The sequence below is a fragment of the Ursus maritimus genome, unplaced genomic scaffold (assembly GCF_017311325.1).
Source record: "Ursus maritimus isolate PB19 unplaced genomic scaffold, ASM1731132v1 scaffold_21, whole genome shotgun sequence".
Lineage (NCBI taxonomy): Eukaryota > Metazoa > Chordata > Mammalia > Carnivora > Ursidae > Ursus > Ursus maritimus.
The window spans coordinates 18062820-18086207 of NW_024424564.1; the positions used below are offsets into that span (position 1 = coordinate 18062820).

At 36.6% G+C, this 23388-nt stretch overlaps 1 protein-coding gene across 2 annotated transcripts in view; it reads left to right on the forward strand.

Moving 5' to 3' along the window:
- NAV3 (neuron navigator 3) overlaps positions 1–23388 on the forward strand; it is a 340442-nt gene that overhangs the window by 236150 nt on the left and 80904 nt on the right. For both annotated transcript variants that reach the window (XM_008684333.2, XM_008684334.2), the window contains exons 13-18: positions 9278–9410; positions 10050–10320; positions 11240–11948; positions 14013–14501; positions 18898–18939; positions 20371–20531. In XM_008684333.2, the coding sequence (XP_008682555.2) occupies positions 9278–9410; positions 10050–10320; positions 11240–11948; positions 14013–14501; positions 18898–18939; positions 20371–20531 (1805 nt within the window). The remainder of the gene's footprint in view (positions 1–9277; positions 9411–10049; positions 10321–11239; positions 11949–14012; positions 14502–18897; positions 18940–20370; positions 20532–23388) is intronic.

Consider the following 23388-nt stretch of genomic DNA (forward strand, 5'->3'; position numbering starts at 1 on the left):
AATCTGCCTGACTGCATAAATTCATTTCACGCTAACATCTTTCATTTAACCAAATCTACCTAGGGCTTTCTTTTATAAAGAACAAGGGCTTTTCATTTTTCATTTATCTTACCTTATCTGATGCTACAATAGAATAAATCTTCATTATCTGTTTTCTAGAGAAAAGGGAACGAAAATTTCAGTGCATAGAGTTTATCGATTGCTCTCCTTACCCAAAACCCAAATGGTATTAATGTAGTCTCTATAAAGTTTTCATGGATAAATACATAGCATTTTGCGCATACTAAAGATAATGAAAATGGAAAGATTTTAACTTTATGTTTACATGAATCACCAGCTTATCAAGAGTTATACACTTAAATTATGATACAGTAAACTATCAGTTTCCCTTGGTATGTGAAACTAATGGTACTAAGTGCAAACTGAACTTGGGATTAAAATTATGTTTTGAATCCTGTCAATGGATTTTTTACTTTTCCAAAAATGCATTCATGCCTCTATTGCCAGTGGAAAGTATGCAAGAGATTTAAAGTCTTTTTTTTTCTTCCTCTTTTACACATTCCAACTAAAAGAAAACTAAAAAATCTCTACTCATGGAATGCTTCTGACACCAAATGTTTGGGGCTTTTCCCACAGCAACCAATTCTCTCACCCCAGCTGCCTGTCCTCCGATTTAATTCAACTCAATTCTGGCACTGACTACCTGGAGCGAGCATCAGATCCCATAAGTGAAGGGCTCAGTTCCATATGACTTCCCCCACTTCACATATCAACTGCCAAGTCCAAGCCTCCTATATTTTTGACTTACTAGCTATAAATTGGGGGTTCCCATGACTCCCTCCACATTTGATAATTTGCTAGAATGCCTCACAAAACTCGGGGTAGCACCTATTTATATTTACTGGTTTATTACAAAGAATATTACAAAAGATACTGAACATCATCTGAACAGCCAACTGAGGAGGTACGTAGGTCAAAATATAGAGAAGGAGCACGGAACGACCATGCCCTCTCCCAGCGCACCACGCTCCCAGCACCGCCATGTGTTTCCCATCCTGGAAGCTCTCCAAACCTTGTAATTTATGGATTTTTACGGAAGCTTCATCACAAAGGCATGATACATTATTCACTGAATCCTCTGCCTCTCTCCCATCCCTGAGGATAGAGGTGTGGGATAAATCGGTAAATGATCTAGTCATCCAGTGACAAAGTAAGGCCTGAACTGTAATTCATTCACTCCTTCTAATACTTTAATGTGCAAATAGTTATGAATGGGGGTAAAAAAAATCAGTGGGCTATCCAGAGCCAACCACGAGTTCCCCCGTTAGAACAAAAGATGCTCCTATCACTCAGGAAATTCTGAGAGATTTAGGAGCCCTATGTTAGGTACTGGAGTGAAAGACCAAATATTAAAATGAAAGATGATGCTAGTATCCTTATCACTTAAGAAATTACAAAAGTTTTAAGAGCTCTGTATCGGGAATCCAAGATAGAGGCCAAACATATATTTATTATTATGTCACACCAACCAAGAGCACATCCTACCATTTATACCTCCAAATGTATCTTGAAAGTGACTTCTTTTAATTTATGTGTATCCCCTGGTCAGAAACAAGAATGTCACCATAGCCCCCTCATCGAGCTTCCTGCTTCCATTCTTCCTTACCTCCAATATATTCATAATACTAAAATACTTTTTAAAATATTTATCTGCTCATGTCATTTTACCACTTAAAACTGTTTGATGAGTTTTTATTGTACTTCTAAAGAAGTCAAATTTCTCCGCACTGTCTGTAAAATCCTGCAAGGGCTAGCCCTGCCCACTTTCGCAGTCTCAGAACTTCCACATCGCCCCTTGCCTGCTGTATCCTGACCTTTGTTGTTCTGGGTCTTTACACTTGTTGTCTCCTCTTCCTTTAATGCTCTCTCTTCCACCACTTTCACAGAGGGTTTCTCTTCACCCTTTACTTGTCTACATAATGCTTATTTAAAATTACCTCTTCCAAGAGGTTGTTCTTTCCTCACCCAAACTTAGCGGGTCCCTCTCATTGGTTTTTCTCTCACTTTTTCCCATTGATTTTTTTTTACCACAATTCAAAATTATTTGCCCATTTAAGGGTTAGGATGTGTGAATGATTCAGATGAAGGATATAGATTGTGGCTATGTAAGACTAGATCATTTATTGATTTATTTCACAAATGTGGAGAACCTGTCATGGGTCAGATGCCAAGCTGGGCACTGAGACTCCAAAAGACAAGCCACTCTCCTTTCCCTTGACCATGATCCTGTGGCTAAAATAGCTTCGTGAGCAGATAAACTGCAGTGCAGCAGAAGTAGTAAACACAGACGTGGAAGAACTAGTTTCCTCGGATTTCAAGAGAGGATTCATAGAGAAAAGGACATTTCAACTGGATTCTAAATCTGCTACTCAAACTCTACTATATTGCATAGTTAATGAACACTGGCAGGATGAAACACTTCTGAAGGTGAGACGCTTGGATGGTTCAGTCAGTTAAGCATCTGCCTTCGGCTTGGGTCATGATCCCAGAGTCCTGGGATTGAGTCCCGCAATGGGCTCCTTGCTTGATGGGGAGCCTACTTCTCTCTCTGTCTGCTGTCCCCCCTGCTTGTGCGTGCTCTCTCTCTCTGACAAATAAATGGATGAAATCTTAAAAACAAAACAAAACAAAAAACACTTTTGAAGGTATAAACTAGAACTAAAAAGAAAAATAATCCTGCAATTAAAAACCATATACATTTTATAATTTGAGGAGAGTATATATATTCCTCATGACCTGAGCCAAAATCAATGGTCGGACACTTAAGTAACTGAGCCACCCAGGCTCCCCAAAAACACTATTTTTAACATAAAATTATAAAACTTTTTTAACATGTTGATGTTATATACTTAGATTTTTCCAATTCAGAAGTCTCTTTAGTGACTTGCTTTCTTTTTCTTGATAATAAAATATTTTTCCAGGGAAATGCTGAATAAATCTTTGTTGAAATACACTACATTACTTTCTGTCAATGACCCTGAAGTAATACAGAATTTACACTTCAGTGGTTGCAGTGCTCAAACTTGACAGGTGGTGCATTGTGTTTTCTTAGAAAAAAAAAAAAAAAGTATGGCATAGGTCTTAGTGGTTTTGTGTATATTGAGTTTCGATGAGAAATTAATTGATTTAACATATTGGTGCCTAAACAGTTGACTCTTCGTATTTTTTATATTATTATTGCAGATATCATTGTGTCTAAGCATATATTTTTAAAGGTGTCTGCATCTCCTATGTGTATTATTTAAATTGCCATAAATAATGGAAATAGAAAACAAAGCTATCCCGGAATAGAATATTTTTTAAAGTGGTGCTTTCATTTTGTTATGCCAGTGTTATTACTTTTCCCTTAGAAACAATGAGCAAATCCAGAACTTTTTACACAGTGTCATGGATAGCTAAGATTACTTCATTTTTCTCTTCATAAAAGTTATTAGTCTTAAGAATATTTAGTAAAATCCTTAGAATTTATACTGTATCATATATTGCTATGAGGTTTACCAATTTTTAGGTTGGAAGCGAATATGTCTGTCTCACGAGAATTTTGACAGTGCCTAAGTACATCTAGTGTGTCGTCCTGTATAATTGCTGAATGTCCAAAGGTCTCAGCACTGCAATGAACACTTTACATTACCTACATTATTTATAAATGGCAAACATGACTCTGGAATTTACATTTAAATAATATATAAAAATGTTTAATTTGCTTAATGTTTTTAAACTTTTTGTATTCTTGAGGTTTTTGAAAATGGGACCAAGGGTATATGAGATTTAATTTAGAATTCAGAGTGAGATTGTGGTGGGGGAAGGATTTAGGACTCGGTTTAAGACCTGTCTAATAAATCAAAATGATGTCTTAGGGAACTGAGACATAAGTGGGAGTGGCATCAAGGATCTAAAGCGTGTATAATGATCTATTCGTGGTGGGTGGTATAGAGTCCAAATGGATAATCAGCTGTCAGCGAAAGAACTGAGTAGATATCACAGGATCATAACGAATGAGGAAGTAGGACATGCTGGAGGAAGAATTTATGCTGTTGAAACACTATGGCATACCTCAGGCAATAGTTCCAACAGCAAAAGGCCTAGGAAACTCAGATTCTGACAAAATATTATACTATCTATAGTTATGTTTTCTAAATAGCCACATAATATATAATTAAAGATTCAAGAAGATATACATTGCTTATATGGCTAGTTCTTATTTTAACTTTTCTAAAACAAGCTAACAAAAAAGTATGTTGTTAAAACATTAGGACTAACAAGGTGTTTTTACAGAAATCAAAAATAATGTCACCTTAGTAGGCAACACTCTTGGAATGAATTAGGGTTGGAACACAGTACTTCTAGAGGAATCGGTAGTAATATGCATGTTCATTTATTTCATTAATGGAATATTTAATGAGCTATCAAACTGAGATTGAGGTTACTATTGATGCCTGAAGTATAGGAATTATTTACTGAAAGGAAATCTCTGTTATACTTGTTCGTGTATAAGTAGGACAGCTGACCTGGCAATATGAACTGTTGTAGAGCCTGGCTGAATACCTGCTATATAAATTGCTATTATACCAAAAATAGTACTGCGTTGAAAAATAGCCTACAAATAGGACTAGCATTTTCCTCCAGAATTAGTTTTAAATCTGCAAACTTATTTTAATTTGTACTTAGTTAGGGGCACCTGGGTGGCTCAGTTGATTGGGCATCCAACTCTTGATTTCGGCTCAGGTCATGATCTCAGGGTTGTGAGACTGAGCCCCATGTTGGGCTCTGTACTGGGCATGGAGTTTGCCTAAGACTCACTTTCCCCTTCCCCTGCTCTCTCTCTAATTATAATAATAACAACAATAATAATAATTTAGTTAATATTTCAGAATTCTTCATTATAAAAAGGAAGAAAAAAAAAGACCTAGAACATATGATATATTTGTTTTCAAGCAGTTCTGCTTCTAAGTGTGAATCCAGAGGTGCATTTGGGGGCCAGAGCTACAAATGCACGACCAGATAAATAAATTAGATCCCTAGCCCCATTGAGTTATTGAACATTTAAATATACACTGTAAAAGGCATGCCAAAAAATATCATTCTATTCTTGGAATAGTTAAGAATCCAGTGTATATCTGAACTGTAATTTGCCAACAGGCTAACTGACTACATTTTTGGTTTTTAATGAGAGTAATAATTTTTTCCCTGAAGTTCTGAGTTTTGACATATGCATCAAGCCATGTATGGCCACTACGAATCTTTGCATACTTCTGACCACTGGCCATCACTGATCATCCTACATTTCTGTCATTTTGCCTGTTCTAAAATAGGATATATGAGAATGTTCTCAACAGTTTTATTCATAGTATTTAAAAACTGGAAACAATCCAATGTGTAAATGAAATCTATGTGGAAAAGATCCACAGATTTGTAATGTATTGAGCCGCCCTAGATTGATAAGAAAAATTTAGCAGAGTGACAGATCTATAACTTGGAGGAGAAAAAGAGTTGCCCTTTTATAAAGAATATCATCAAGAATTCTTAGCACATCTTAATGAAATTAAAAATGAAAGGATGGAGAAAATATATTGATGAGGCTTGAGACCTCAGAGCTAATTATGTGAGTAAATTATCATTTTTTTTCAGTAAAAAACCCTATTTTGTGAAGCTTTTTCAACTTAATTAAATGTACCATAATAAACAAGATTAATTGCATCCTAGCCAGGGAGAATTCTGGTATCCACAAAATCAAAGATGAAAGTCAAAATCACAGGCTAGATTAGGAAAATGTTGTTATCAATCAAAATTTATCCCTTTAAGTTTCCTTAGCAAAGAAATATGTCAAACAAATTTTTTTCAAAATCCACATTTATTATTAGATTCAATCTAACTTAACATTACTGAATAGTAGCAGCATTTTCAAAAGTAAAATCGTTTCATTCATTTAACAAACATCTACTAGTCATCTATTCAGCAGTAGATACCATGGTATATGCTAGGATTACAAAGACTTCAGGTAATTCAGATTATGATCAAGTATATAGAAAGGCACAAAAAATGGATATAACAGGTGATATATGCTACGATACAGTGATTAACATAGATTTCCTCTGATCACTCTGCAATATTCCTATTGTGAAATAATTCTTCAACTCTTCAAATAGGTGATAGTAGCTTTGCCATATGCCATACATTTAACGCACTTCTAATTACAACAACGTGCCATGTTTTATTGTGTAATCATTTGTTTAAATTTTTTCTTCAACAGTAAACACTGAGTTCTTCAAGGAGAGGGGTTACAATTTATTCATTACTTAATGAATAAGAGCAGATACTTACTAATAATTTTTATGTAAGGAAGGACAAGCAGAGGCAGTGCATATGTGGAACAAAAGGGTGGCTGTGTTACCTGTAGCTAGGAAGGATTTTCAAAGATTAGAGATAACTAAGAATGGAGCCAAATGAGAGAAGAGAGGCAATAACACTTAGATTTTGTGGCAGAAAGATTCATAGGTAATGTCAGTAACTGAAAGGGAGAATACTTTTTAAAGAGAAATGATGTAGGCTAGGCAGAGTGATTTTGAGTGGTTGACAACACATCCCAGACACACTGTCCAGTAGAAGGCTGGAAATGATGATCTGGTAGTCAGGAACAAGTCTGGTTAAAGATGTGAATCTAAGTGTGATCCTACAGGTGATACTGAAGCTACGGAAGACCAGGGAATTTCCAAGGAAGAATGTAAAAAGTGAGTTAAGATTAGTTTCTGAATATTGAGGAATTCAAAGGAATCCCAAAGAAGAGGAAAAAGTGAAGGATTTGGAGGACTCTGTGAACTTTGCAAAGAACCTGTAAAGACTCATCATTGATATATTTCAAGAGAGAAGGGGCAAAAAGATTGGAGGCAGGGGAGCATAAAGCTAATCAAGCTGTGGGGCATCATTCCTGGGTTCAAATCCCAGGTCCATCGTGGATTCTTAGGCATGTCATTTAACCTACCTGAACCTCTGAATCTTTATAATGCCTGTCTCATAGATTTATTTGAGGATTATATAATATAAAGTAATTGGAAGAGTAGGACACATAGTAAGCACTCAATTTGTGGATTTATTGACCTTTGTAAAAGCAGTTTCAGATTTGGGGGGAAGATTTTGGAATCCAGAGGAAGAAGAGAGAAATAACACTATGCTTTAAAATTTGAAGAAAATTAAGTTTTTTGAAGTTTTAATTTTAATTCCAGTTAGTTATAGTGTTACATTAGTTTCAGGTGTACAATACAGTGATTCAGCACTTCTGTAAATCACCTGGTGCTCATCACAAGTGCCCTCATTAATCCCCATCACCTGTTTCATGCATCCCCCCCCCATCCACCTCCCCTCTAATAACCATCAGTTTGCTCTCTATAGTTAAATGTCTGTTTCTCGGTTTGTCTCTCTTTCACTCTTTTTCTCTTCCCCCTTTGCTCATTTGTTTTGTCTTTTAAAGTCCATGAATGAAACCATATGGTATTTGTCTTTCTCTGACTTATTTCGCTTGATGTAGGGTAGTTCTATTTTTAACTCTCTGAAGAATCTGCATACTGTTTTCCACAGTGGCTGCACCAGTTTGCATTCCCACCAACAGTGCATGAAGGCTCCTTTTTCTCTATATCCTCGCCAACAGTTGTTGTTTCTTATGTTGTTGATTTTAGCCATTCTAACAAGTATGAGGTGATACGTCATTGTAGTTTTGATGTACATTTCCCTGATGATAAATGATGATGAGCATCTTTTCATGTGTCTGTCGGCCATCAGCATGTCTTCTTTGGAGAAATATCTGTTCATGTCTTCTGCCCATTTTTAATTGGGTTATGCTATCAGTAGCTAATATCACAAACAAAATATACAGCTAGGGAGGGATCATCATTAACATTATTTGCTATAAATTCGAATTTTATTTTCTTCTTGGTAATTGCATTTCTTGTTGGCTTCATATGTGATCTCAATATATCACTCTTATTTTGAATTTATGATATGACTCATAAAGCACACATACCAGAGTAGGAAAACTATCAGTTCACCACCTTTCCTCTGTGGTTTGCTTATGCTTTCATTAAGGATAGTCTCTTTATGTATGGATTGTATGCACGAGCTTTTTAAAGGCACTTATCCATTTTATGAAACTTAACTTTTGTCTGTATCTAATATATGTACCCCATGTGCATGAATTTGTTTAGAGCACAGGTGAGCAGCAGTACATCACAATAGACTGAAACCAGACAGTAAACGAGAGAACTGTGTCCCACCCCTTTGAACTGTGCAGCTGCCATTCTCATTCAGGCTGCCCTGCTTATCCTACGTTACTTCTGCATCATCTGACACATTGACTAAATGAGAGTGCACACGTTAGCCACACATGAATATTCACATAGCCTGTTCTATTTTTCTTCCTTAGAATAAAAACAAATATATTCAGAATTTCAAGTATTTTTTCTTAAGCCCCAGTGGATTGCGTTGTTCATCCTGTGACGCAGGTGCATTCTATTTTGGAATCTAGGGCTTTGATAAAGAGAAGTCTCTGAGGAAGGAAAGTGACATGGCCAGATGTGAATTTTTTATCATTTTGATCGTAGACCCAAATTTAGCAATGAAGTTGTATTGAGAAAGACCAAAGGCAGGAAGGCCAAATAAGAGGTTATTGTTTATTGTCCAGACCAGAAACTGTGAGGTATAGCAAGAGTGATGATATGATAGACATGAAACTCAAAGATCAAGAGTTGGTGAATCATTAGTAGTTACTAAGGTGGGAGAAAGAATGAAGAATGACTTTCTGATTCCTAACTAAAGCACTGTTGTTTGTTGTTTTTTGTTTTTTTTTTAACTTTCAAAACAAAGAATGAATTCTTATATGCTATGTTGCTTTTTCCAGGGGGAAAAAAGTCATTGGTGGTTTTATTCTTTCCTGATACCATGAAGTATTTGTAGCAGTGTGTTCATGCATTCTATAGATACTCCCTGGAGCCTGGATCTGCACTAGACACTGATTCTTTGCAAATATCAGATAAGGTTATTCTCAGGCCTGCATTCAATTCTTATTTAATATGATTCTCCTAAAATGGAAAGTCAATAATTTTTCATCACGAGATTTAAAAAATGAGGATTATCTTCCCAACGCACGATAAGTGTTATATGGAAATATAGCTGACTTGCCTTGGGCATCCTGTGTTTGGTTCATTGCTGCTGTGTGTCTTGCCTTTAGCTGGGATGACAGCAGCTCTGTGAGCAGTGGTCTCAGTGACACCCTTGATAACATCAGCACTGACGACTTGAACACCACGTCCTCAGTCAGCTCTTACTCCAACATCACCGTCCCCTCCAGGAAGAACACCCAGGTGAGAATTGCCTGCTTACTTTCTCCAGTGCTTCTGCCAGTTTTTCCCCCAAGTTATTTTATATTAGATTAAAATATAGCATGACCTCTGAATCTGATATAATTGTATAAACAGAAGCAGTTTGTGTATATGTATTTTTTCTATTGATTACAAACGAACCCAGAAAGACTTACTGTGTATCATATCTCTTTTGATAATATTGATATATTAACCCTAAAAACTATTTTAATAGTCTCATTTTAGGTAGTTCTTGATTAATTTTATATTGATCTCTGAAACAAATTACTACATCTCTTGAGAATGGCAAATCAAGAATGGATATTAGATAATTAAGTTTTATCTTGTCCTCCATTCCCTTGTTAAATTTGACATAGAAAATTCCTTTCTCTCTGGAGTATTTAATTGGGGTTTTCTGCACATATTTATTCTGACATTCTCTAATATGTGCAAGTGAGAATTATGTGGCTGAAATTAATGAAACTTAATGAAGACATAGATAAAAATAGGAGTCTTTGGAATTCTTTTGAAATATAAATCAGTGATGCTTTTTTTTTAACCAGTTAAAAGTTACATTCGAAGGCCTATTCACACTTTATAGATTTTTCTGCCCAAAGTTTCTTTGTAATATTTTCCTCGTAGCTGAAGACAGATTCAGAGAAACGTTCTACAACAGATGAGACATGGGATACTACTGAGGAGCTGAAAAAACCAGAAGAGGACTTTGACAGCCATGGAGATGGAGCTAGCAAGTGGAAGGGTGTTTCTTCAGGACTTCCTGAAGACCCTGAGAGGACAGGGCAGAAAGCCTCCCTGTCTATTTCACAGACAGGTTCTTGGAGAAGGGGCATGTCTGCCCAAGGAGGAGCGCCATCTAGGCAGAAAGCTGCAACGAGTGCACTCAAGACCCCTGGTAGGCTTGTCACTTCACAGCTGTTATGCAAAAATATTTTAATAATATGGTTTCCATTCAATCTTTGTTCTCTTTAATAATAGCTTTCTTTTTAATTAAATCATATTCTTCTCTGTATAGTTATTATTTTCCATGTAAGTTTCACATTTTTACCATATAAGTCCACATGAATATAACAATCTAGGCATTCTTGAGAGAGAGCACCATTATAATTTGGGGCTATTGAGTGTCTTTATTCTGCCATAGTCATTTCTGTTCATGTGGAAATAAAAGAAGTCTGCTTAATAAAAATAAGATTGCTTTCCTTCTGCCTTCCTTATGAAAGTTTGCAATATTTATGTTAAGTATACACTAATTTTCACTACCACCACTGAGAGGGAAGAGCAATCACAGTAATATAATGGGTTGGCATGCTAGAGATTTGAAACATCATTTGTGAATTATACTTTATGAAAGAAAAGAGTGACAGACTTCTGCCAAAATGTACCATCTTTTACTTTTTTTTAAGATTCTTTTAAATAGTGTCACTTAAGTAGTGTTGTACCAGGGACACTAAATATAAACATCTTACAGATATTCAAATGAATTCTTTTTCTAGCACTTAGCTTGATAAGATTAAGTGCTATCCTGATAAAGGAAGAGAGTTGTGAGATATAAGACAATAATAAACTGTAAAAAAATGCATTTTCATTTTATCTCCTTCATCACTCGTCACATTTTCTGTAAGAGCCATATTTTTATTGCTTTTTAGGCAATCCTCTCAATATATTAAAGCACGTACCTATCGAGATCTAAATAAATGGTTAGGAACTGCAGTAATATAAAGATGTATTCACATTTTTACACGTCATTTGAAGAAAGATTAGTGTATTAATCAAAACGTGCAGGCATGTATATTTGTGTATTTCTCATTCATTAGGGAAAACTGATGATGCCAAAGCTTCTGAGAAAGGCAAAACTCCCCTGAAAGGATCGTCTCTACAGAGGTCTCCATCAGATGCAGGAAAAAGCAGCGGAGATGAGGGGAAAAAGCCCCCCTCCGGCATTGGAAGATCCACTGCTCCCAGCTCTTTTGGATTTAAGAAACCAAGCGGAGTAGGGTCATCTAGCATGATCACAAGCAGTGGAGCGACAATAACAAGTGGGTCAGCCACGCTGGGTAAAATCCCCAAATCTGCTGCCATTGGCGGGAAGTCAAACGCAGGGAGAAAAACCAGCCTGGACGGGTCCCAGAATCAGGATGACGGTGTGCTGCACGTGAGCTCCAAGACCTCCCTGCAGTACCGCAGTTTGCCCCGCCCTTCCAAATCCAGCGCCAGCGGCATCCCCGGCCGGGGCGGCCACAGGTCCAGCACCAGCAGTATCGACTCCAACGTCAGCAGCAAGTCGGCTGGTGCCTCCACCTCGAAACTCAGAGAGCCCACTAAGATTGGGTCAGGGCGCTCGAGCCCCGTCACTGTCAACCAAACAGACAAGGAAAAGGAGAAAGTAGCCGTGTCAGATTCGGAGAGTGTTTCTTTGTCAGGTTCCCCCAAATCCAGCCCCACCTCTGCCAGTGCCTGTGGGACACAAGGGCTCAGGCAGCCAGGATCCAAGTATCCTGACATTGCGTCACCTACATTTCGAAGGTAAGAATGTGTGAAACGATGCTGGGCAAATAGAAAATGCTATACTGTAAGATACACGGGAACCGTTTAGCAAATATAAATAATCCATGTGTGTCCTAAATCCTGTATCCTAAATATAGATAGAGATAGAGATAGAGATACCCTAAATATACGCTGTAAGGTCCATATAGCTTAGCATCTTTTATTTAGTTTCCAAGTACAGTGCGTTTTAAAAAGCTGATCTTATAAATAGCTGGGGAAAAAATGGTGTTCATTTTGAGAAATGTTCAAACTTCTCAGTCCCACTATCATTCTAATATTAGCAACACAAACAGCATTTATAAGAAACCTAAAAGCAGATGGCAGTATCGGGGGTTAGTGATAAAATAATCGCTTGTAAAATTTCCATTGATTTCCATCTCTGCTTTCCACAGTTGAAAATAGAACAAAATAGGTCTTCATGACTATTGGTATTCATTTCCAGTGTTTATGATCTTGCTGGCTCTTAATGAGTCGATGATCATGAATGCAGATGAAATTGTTTTCCTTGTAAGAGATGAGATTGGACAGATTTATGCAGTACCGTATCTTAACGTATTTATGAACATCAAGGTATGATATCATGGACAGAATTTGGAAACATTTGGATGTTTCATATAGGATAACAACTCAGGAATGGATGAAGTTTTGAGGCTTCGTCAGCTTCTCTGATAGGACTCTGATAAGCAGCATACTTGGTTTCTGTGTAAGGACTCTCTTTGGTACTAAATATGTGGAGTTCTGCTGTGTGATATCATTTTTTTAAATACTAATATATTTAAGTGGCAGGAAAATACATAGCGTTAAAGACTTGGGGCAAATGGTTAAAGCTCTCTGGGTCTGTTTCCTCATCTATGAAATGATAGAGTATGATTTATAGTCCATTACGTACGCGTTAAGTATTTTTAATGTTTGTTTTTATTTCAATGAATAAACCAAGAACCTTGATAACTGGGAAATAAAGGGTCTTGAAACATTTACATTTCAAGCAATCTCAGATACATGATTGTTTGAAAACCTAGAGGTTATATTCCTCAGTAGAAATATTAATTCTGAAAAACTGGCTTTTTGAAATGTTGATTCTCATTGGAAAGAATAATGACTTGAAGTGGGAGTAATTATTTTGGTTGCTTAAATAAAAGCCAATAGTGCCCTCCAGTGGCCCATTACCTATGAAACAATTTCTCATATTCGTCATAAAATATTTCACGAATAGGAAATATGGATTTCATTGCAACTTAATTAGTTAGTAATCATTATGCCATTACTTCATATCACTTTATTTCCATATTTACATAAATTCGATTATATCATCTGCTTCATTTACAAAACTAAAATGTTTTCTGAACTGAACTCCAACATCTAAGTTAGCACCAACTATGTTTCAAATCACTATTATAAATATGTACTCGAATAGCACTGGCAACTGACATAAAACCTTTGGTCTTTCTTGAGGAAAATACACACAAACGAACATGTTGCCAACAGAGTCCAATCTTATTTCTAGCCAACTGCTCTCTGACCGTCACTCAGGCCTCCAGATACGTAACATAACCTCCTAAACCTTGCCTTAAGCATTCCTTTTAGTTTTCGAATAAACTGTTACATTGAAAAAAAAAAAAAAGAAAGAAAAGAAAAAATTTTAAGTGCTCTATACCGAATGCGTAGAAGTTGTTTCATTATAATGGTTCTGTAAATAGGTAACAGCAAGTGCGCTCAAACTCTTTAATTTTCTCCAAAGATTCTCATGATCACTTAAACTGTGAAAGCCAAGGATTTTCATGTTCGATCTACTTTTGTTTTGCCCCTTTCCCCCCACCCCCTGGGTGGCAGCCCAGTACCGACTTACCTTTATAGTGATATGAGAGATTTTTTGGCACAAGATTAAGAAGTTCGAGCTTATAAAGTTCATTAACGTGGAGACGGGAAGTGCTTGGGAGCTCGGTACGCCAAAGCACGCTTGGCTCTGTGTACTGTAACCCTAAATATGAAATGTGGATATTAGTTTCTTGGAACAACTGAAGTTGTTATTTGTTTTTCTTTTAGGTTGTTTGGTGCCAAGGCAGGTGGCAAATCTGCCTCTGCACCTAATACTGAGGGTGTGAAATCCTCCTCAGTAATGCCCAGTCCTAGTACCACATTAGCGCGGCAAGGCAGTCTGGAGTCACCGTCGTCTGGTACGGGCAGCATGGGCAGTGCTGGTGGGCTAAGTGGCAGCAGCAGCCCTCTCTTCAATAAACCCTCAGACTTAACTACAGATGTTATAAGCTTAAGTCACTCGTTGGCTTCCAGCCCAGCGTCGGTCCACTCTTTCACATCAGGTGGTCTCGTGTGGGCTGCCAATCTGAGCAGTTCCTCTGCCGGCAGCAAGGACACTCCGAGTTACCAGTCCATGACTAGCCTCCATACGAGCTCTGAGTCTATTGACCTCCCCCTCAGCCATCATGGCTCCCTGTCTGGACTGACCACAGGCACTCACGAGGTGCAGAGCCTGCTCATGAGAACGGGTAGTGTGAGATCTACTCTCTCAGAAAGGTGAGCTTTCCTAGAGGCATCGATGAAGTCTTCACCCCCTCCTCCCCACACTGTGCCTACCCTCCTCCCCCACTAAATTCCCTTGATGTCAGTGGGAATGCCACTCTGCAAAGGGACATAAAATTGAAGGGATAAAAGATTAAGGAGACTGGGCCTTTTGTTTGCTCTTACTACCAAGTTCTTCGTAGAAGAAAAAAAAGGCCATGAAGAATAGGATAATTGTATAATTAAGTTTCTTAATATGAATGCATACATATGTACCAAACAAGCAATTTGAATAAAATTCAAAGCATGTGTTCATGTATTAAATGATGTCTTCTCAAGACATGTTAATGATTTGGCCTAAGCTCCAAGACCATGTAGCTCCTTATGATAATTTGAGCATTTTTAAAGACCAAATTTCAGTGGATTCTATAATTATGTTCTGAGCAATATGTTAAGTTTGCTTTATTAGCACTTCTCTAGGAAAATAGCAAAAAGATCACTGGGGAATCCTAGTTGAATTGGAAAAAAAGTCAATTGTCAGATATGAATTCTTACAGAAAATTAATAATACCAGTGATATTTTTAATAGGCCCCTTGAAAATAAATCGTATTACTAGGTGTTTCCCATTGGTTTAAGTGGTTTTTTTTTTTTTTTAACTTACAATGAAAAACATTCAGCATTCCTTACCGATTATATTTACCAGAAAGTGTCACTGTTAACCAAAGTGTCTTTAGATTCTCTCACCCCAAAAATCTTTTCTCAGGTATTTTGCTACTGACTCTTTCCCCCTGGAAAATGTCCTGAAATTGCCTCTTTTCCCAGATAAACTTAATGTTCTTTGTTTCTTGACACACCTAAAGCTTTTAAAAATGCTCTTGGCCACTTGTCTTAGTTGTGTTATTTGTGAAAGCACTACTGGCCACTGAAAATGCCTGATATCGTTCCCTAAGCTTTTGTTCAGCCTGTTACTGAGGATGACATCTCAGCTTTTTTCCAGACTTCCAAACTTACTCCCAGATTCACTTTTTAAAACACCGACTCTCACCACATTACACTAGTTGTTCCTTAACCCCAAATTTCCCATTGCTCTTCCGTTTCTCTTGCCTTTGTGAAATGTAAAACATGGCTTCCATCCCACTGTACCTCCCAGTCCCCTCATGGACATGAACAACCATGCCCATGAGACATCCCTCTGATAAAAGATTTTTGGAATGGAAATATTTATGCTTGATAGTTCCTATGGTGGGCTGCTAATTACAAAAAAACATTTTCCTTCATAAACAAAAAACTGGGCCAAGAGACACAAGACAAACAGCTGGGGGAGAGAGACAAAAATATAGGTGTTTGCATCTATGTCCCTTCTAGTTTTGTTATAGCTAGCGTACGTTAAGACCAACTACATACATGAAAACTTTGGTTGTAAGTACTGTTTCATTTAACTTTTTTTATCTCAGAAGTTAGGCTTCCTACAGCATCTTGGATTTGATTTTCCACACTTTAAGGTAAATGGGCACCCTCATATGTCATTTTCAAGACTTGTAACAAGTAAATTAAATTATATTGAAAATCAGTTAACAACCTATAGTTTTAATAAATGTATCTTTGATTGTATACTGATATGTGAGGAATCCAAATACATTTTCATAAACACACTGCCAATAGGCCATTATTTATTAACCCAAGTCACCCTCCAAATTACTGATTTTTTAATCATAAATATAGCTGCAATAAGTTGACCATTTAGCCATCAACCTGTTTCTCTGGTCTTCAGATACTAAAAAATCAGAAAAGTAGACAAGTAACTATTTGTAACCAAGTAAACTTCAAATCAAACCAGAGGATAAAACCGAGTTTTATGGATACAAATGTAATGTTAATATTTTACTTTTTCTATATTTTAGTGGAAGTCAACATACATTTTCACTTAGAAATACCCTAGCAATTATGTAGTCACTTATTATCCTTAAGCAAATCTTCTTGTTGTTGTTGATCAGTTTTTGAAATAGACCAGCTTTACGAATGGGAATGTTTCAGTATTAAAAATAGCCAGATAAACAGTTTTTCTAAAATAAACCTGAGGCTAATTTAAAATAAATGCATATTTTGCCCTTGATTCTTGGTGAAATGTATTGATGAATATTAGAGTGAAAAATAAAATACTTTCATAGGTATAATATATGACATAAATATTAATTAGTTCCTCCCAGGAAATTACTGGATCAAAATAATTTTTGATATGAGAGGTTGTATTTTTTTTCTTGAGAACAAAACTGCAGGCAATAGCAATTTGTTCTAATCTTTTAAAGTACATTCAAGAAAGTTCATGATTTCCTGAAGAGAAAATAAGATCCTATCAGAGATCTGGCCTTAATTGGAATTAAGCGGTCAGCAGAATGTTGGGAATGCTAAGGAAACCAAAGAGCCATATCTGACAGAAAGTGTGCTAAAGTATAAATATTGCAAAGTAATTAGAGTGATATGATGGAGATGTATGTAAGTTCACAACTTACCTGTTGTCTACAGTTTCAAAACATGTTACTGATATATTCATATCTTAGTATTATTGAATCAATAGTTTTTCATCAAGATTTTAACTGTTCAAATTCCTTTTCCATTAAAATGTCATAAAATAATTAATAATCCGAAAAAGTTCTTCAGTAATTCTCCCTCTTGCTGCTCCAAATCAGTGGCGGCCCTTGAGCCATAACCAGTTCCCAGGTATTTAGTTTAGTTGGTTTTGCTTTTTGTAACCTAACCAAACTTTACAAATAACCTAAAGTAGTAGCCAACTTTACAAATTGCTGGCTTGTTTGGAAATATCAGATGGAGCAACCCTGCCTTCACTGCAGAACATCTGTTGGCTTTAAACAGACAGGGCCTGACCTCCTCAGACTGTTGGCTAAAATCGCCCTTCCCTCATTGCCACTGCCTGCTGGCCTTGCAGGCATAGGAGTTTGTGACCTTTCAGGGTGTGAGGGAAGTGTCTTCATTATAAAACCATTAGTATCCAGATTCAAACAGATATTTCTACTTGGAGTTTTAACTTATATTGGTAAATTTAAATGTATTTTTCTGATTTTTCTTTCATTAAATTCTCTGCATGATATGAATAGATGCACTTTATACAATTGATAATTTTGGCAAACAATGCCTATTTTCAATCTCCTCTGCGATGCCAAGCTTTAATAAATCCGCACGCATGAAAAAGATAATCTTTAAAATGGCTTGTGACCATATTAATGCTTTAGCACAACTGTAGTTCATATTTACAGGTTTTTCATATTTGTTCAATCTTATTCCTTTTTGTTCGCTTATGCACACTACTAAAAACCCTTATGTAGTCAAAATATATACTAGAGCTGGCATCTACATAGCAGAGTGATTCCCTTATGTGGACATTCCCAATAAATAAAGTCATATAATGTCTTTGGTTGCTTTCTACTGCAGTGCTAAATAATGGAGTACACATAGAAGAAAACATTTTAGCTTTGATTTTGAGTGATTGATTTTCAAGTCGATGTGTTTGCATTTGTGTTAGATCATCCCATTCTGCACATCCTGTGTATTTAATTTTGATCATTGGAAGTTCTACTGGAAGAGAGCTATCATTCTTCAAATTCAAATTAATTTTATTCTTTGGTTATTCACATGCCAGAGATTATAACAGAAATCCCTAGACTTGTCCCACTTAGCTGTTGACACCCTCTTCTATTTTTAGAGAGGCCATTTCTCATTTTCTCCAGACACATCCTTTCATCCCTTTCTATGACCACTGGAGCATTCTTTAAAATAGAGACTGATAAAACGTATAGCCTTTTAAATTCCTAACTTCGAATTTCCGAAAGATGACATAATTTAATTCTATTAAATTTTTAAATAAATGGCATAGAAACATATGTTTCAAGCAGGTATTTATTATATATTATTTTTCTTCTTGTCTATGCAAAAGGAATAGATCTGCCTCTGTTTTTATTAAAAATAATATGAATACAAAACTTAAGCATTAAAAGGTGTTTTATGTCTTCGCTGTCCATGAGAAGTTGTCACTTTAACTTAGGGAGAGCAGATCTATCTGATTCCCACCTATGCCTCTCCTGCATTTGAATCACAGTGAGAAGGTCTAGTCAGTTGCACAGGCAAAAACTACCATAGCAGCAGGTAATCTACAGGGGAATTATGTTAGCAAATGACTTACTCTACCTGCTCATAATCCTGTCACTAAATTATCACCCAATGTGTTACCACAGTAGACATCTGGTCACCTTTGGTTGGCCTTTTCCAGTAAGTTAAGCATTAAATATGTGTTACAAAAATTTTATTTTGTGAAGTTTAGAGAACCATTTTTGTTGGATGTGTAATGTGGAGGTTTTGTTTGCATTATGTCCTTAGGGGTTTTCTTTGTTTTAACAGCATGCAGCTTGACAGAAATACACTACCCAAAAAGGGACTAAGGTATATATTTCTCTCAGCACAATTGCTGCCTTTCTCTGTTGTTATGTAAACTTTGTGTGCTGTCTCTCTCCCTCTTTCTTTCTTTGTTTACAATGAAGTTTCTGCCATTGAGGATGGCATCACTTTTAATCCTGATGTTTTCTCTGGCCTGAGGAGTTGGTGAGATAAGCCTCCAATTAGAGATACTGGTAGAGGTCAAGACTAATTAGAGATACCGGTAGAGGTCAAGACTAGGTAAATTAAATCCCGTCTAATATTATTTGGGGAGCAGCAGTTTTTGGTAAATTTCAGAACTCACTTCTATAAAGTAAAATAAAATTAACTTCCCTAACTTTTGCATCTTGGAGGCATATGCCTGCAAAACCTCAACCCATATAGTCTACAGATGTGGCCAGTTAATGTTGAAAGGTTGAAGGATGCTCTAATTTGAATCAAAGGAAATATATTTTCATCATCAGAAGACAAATACTATAATTAAGGTATGAATTTTTAAAGAATCCTTTTGGTAAAAACTCAAAAGAGTTTTCATTTCTGTTTTTAGGAGTGCTAGTCAATTTAGATATGAATTACATATAACATAATATCTCAAAATCATCATTCAGTTCATCATAAAAACTAAAATGAAAATTTAATCCCTGGCCTTCCTTTACTGTATACTTTTATCTGAGGAGAGGATATAAAATGAACTACTGATAGAGGTATAACACATATGAACTTAATGAGTTAACTGTTCTTTGATGTTAAGAATTTAATTACTCTGGTGAAAATGAGCACTGGCCAAATAGGTCTTTCCCTCTTATCCTTTTTCTCACCAGTCCCTTAGTAATAGCAAACAGCTTGCAATTATTCCATTTCAAGATTTTGTTTCAGAAATTCATTTTCCACTAAAGTGAGCCCATTTTTTTCCTTAAAGAAAAAAAATCTAGACATGATATCAAGCAGCATTTTAACCAAATAAATGTGGTTTTTTATTATGTTTTCCTTTTTTTTTTTTTTTTTTTTAAAGATCTGTCAATTTGCGTTCCATTTCCTATGCCTTTCTGTGGCCATCACACCAGTTCCCTTGGCTCCTGGCCTAGCACTGTCTACCATATTTAGTCTGTGCTTTCACCCTCTTCACATCCTTCCAAGCACTGTGCTTTTGAGTCCTTCTCAATTAACTTGGCTGTCTGCTCATTGCTTATGATTTTCAACTACATATCTCACAGAAGCATAATTTTCCTTTCAAAATCCTTTATTTTTTTTTTTTCCTGTGAGATTCAAACAGATGGTGTCAGATCATCTGGAAGAACTAAGCAATTATAATTAGATTCAATCTGTTTGAGAATGTTGTTCAGTCTGAATAGTAAGCTCCTCTCAATTGTTTTCTTGTCCTGGTATTGCCTTGCCCTTGTAGATGTGTTTCAGTGTCTTAACTGTGCTGTTTTGCAGATACACCCCATCGTCTCGGCAGGCCAGCCAAGAAGAGGGCAAGGAGTGGCTGCGCTCCCATTCCACCGGAGGGCTGCAGGATGCTGGCAACCAGTCCCCTCTGCTCTCCCCATCCGCCATGTCATCTTCCGCCACAGGAAAATACCACTTTTCCAACTTGGGTAAAGTATTCTAAACACAATTTCATCTTGTTCCTTTGACCACCTGCCCTCACGGGAGAGCTGGGATCTCTCCATAAAATGTGTTTACCTAAGGAAAAGATAGAGACACCTTAAGAGTACCTTTTATTTGTTTGATAACTGACTATTCACAAAACACTTTCTGAACGATATGCAGTTTATTGCTCATAATAACAACTTGACATAGGTACTACTGTTGTGATTTTACAGTCTGGGATCCAGAGGCACAGAGAGGTCATGTCACTCACAAAAAGGTCTCACTGAGGGGCAGAGGCAGTAAGTGATCCCAGAACACGTGCCTTAAGCCTACGGGGTTTTCTCTGAGTCCTCTTAAGAAACAATAAAACAACTCCTTGTCCTTTGTTTAAAATGTTTTTTTAAAATCCTTAACAAAATTTATCACACTTTTGTAGAAAAACAAAATATAAATAATTAAGAAGAAGGAAAAAGTATTCATTCAAAATGAATGCAATGCCATTTCAAAACTTTCCTCAAAATGAAGGTGAGTGTTCCCTGTGAGCATGTTGGATAAGTGGACAAGTGCAAGGAAAAACAAACGACAGGTTTAGCCATTGTGTTACTTTGTGCTTAGCCTCATTTGTATGAAATATAAAATCATTTGTATAAATGTCACAGAAAACATGGGGAAGAGTGACAAAATAATGAAAGAAGTCTAAACATGCTAGTTCTAATTTAATAGATCCAATGCTTTTAAAAATAGATTTCTGTTCTATAAAATCACATATAAAGTAGTCTCATTTTAATTTTTTTCGGTTCAAAAATTTTTCTAGTAACGGACCCATGGATTGTCCAAATTCGTCAATTGTTTGGACTTGTCAATTTTTTTTTTTTTAAGATTTTATTTATTTATGTGACAGAGAGACAGCCAGCGAGAGAGGGAACACAAGCAGGGGGAGTGGGAGAGGAAGAAGCAGGCTCCCAGCCGAGAAGCCCGATGTGGGACTCGATCCCGCAACGCCGGAATCACGCCCTGAGCCGAAGGCAGCCGCCTAACGACTGCGCTACCCAGGCGCCCCTAATTTTTTAATCTTATAGGACATTCACGACTCTTTCTCTTCTCTTATAACTCTTCCTGCTTTACAGAATAAACCTTTGGCAATGGAAAACAATTATTTTGGTCATGGTTCCATATGAGCTAGTGAATTCCTATCCAACACCAAGTTTTTGCTGCTACATCTACACAGTGAGAGACTTCTTTGCCTCATAATGGCAACTGATGGTAGGGTTTTTACTAACTTTGAATTGTAATTATAAAACATAGCAAGAAGCTTAAAATTTTAACTTCAAAAAATAAATTGAAAATATTTTTTATAGAGTCGTAGGAATATGAAATAAACTCTAATTTTATGCAACGTCTGAAACAAACCCAAACCACCTGGAATAATGAGTTTGCTAGGTATCTTATGTTTCCTACCAATCTTTTCAATATTTGACATTAATTTGACTAATTGAATATTTACCCCATTATTTTCTCATTTATACTGTTCTGATTAAATCCATCTGTTCCATTATTATTTGGAAAAAAAATGCTCGCCACTTACTGTGTCTGACCTTGACAAAGTCAGTTTCCTCATCTGTGAAACGGATCCAAAATTCCTAGGTGTTATTATGGAGGGACTGATTTATGTGTACCAAGACTCAAGAGAGTATAAGACTTAATAGACCTTGCTACCTCATCATTTTTATTGGAAAGCATGCCTTGCATTATCAGAGACAATAGGAGTGGATTTCAAATTGATCTTACTGCCTCTACCATCATTTTCAACATTTTCACCCACTGGGATTTATAAATACATTCTCATGTGCCCACCCAAATTTTATAAGCATACATGACTTCAAATCAGGTGTTCTGAGGTCTCTATGCTGTGTTATTTTGAAGAAAAAAATGTCCAATTTTAAACACATGAAAATTTATTTTTTATAACTTTTTATTGTGGGGCACCTGGGTGGCTCAGTCGGTTAGGCATCAGACTCTTGGTTTCAGTTCAGGTCATGATCTCAGGGTTGTGAAATCGAACCCTGCATGGGGCTCTATGCTCAGCACAGAGTCCGCTTGGGATTCTCTCTTCCTCTCCCTCTGCCCCTCCCCTCGCTCATGTGCTAACCTCTCTCTCAAATAAATCTTTAAAAAAAAAATAACCTTTTTATTGATTTCCAGACCACCTGAATTTATATTTACTAGGCAAGACAGTGGTACTATCAAAATGTAATCATAACTAAAGATTATTTTATTATTAAATTTTAAAAGGTATACCAGATGGAATTTTTTAGCTTGAATATGGAGAGCGTTGTCCTGCACTTCACTCTGGTCATCATTTGTCTTCAACCCGATCATTATCTCTTCTGAATGATCAACCAGTGGTTATTACAAACGTTCAGCAATTGTAATATCTGTGTTTTTTCTCTATCCTTTCTACTTATTAAAATATGTTAATACGTAAAAGTTTTAGAAATATTACGGTAAGAAGTCATGTATAACAGAAATGTAAGATCACTTCAGTTACGTGGTTATCGGTGGAGTAGCATGAGCTGTTGCCGAAGTAAACCATGGTTTGTGTGTAGTTCCTGGTATGTGGGATACCTTTGGTAGAAACCATTCCACTCAAGAAAGCGAATCAGAGTATAACTTATGTCAACAAAATGCATCTTTGTTTGAACCTTGGTTTACTACTGGTCATAGTCCTTGTGAGGTATCACCTAACCTGTAAGACTCATTGTCATCTTCCCGTGAGGGGCAACAATTACTCGGCCTCATTTTTCACCTTGCTGCTAGGTTCGTATGTAGAAGTATTACTATCAGCCTCTCACCTACAAGTCC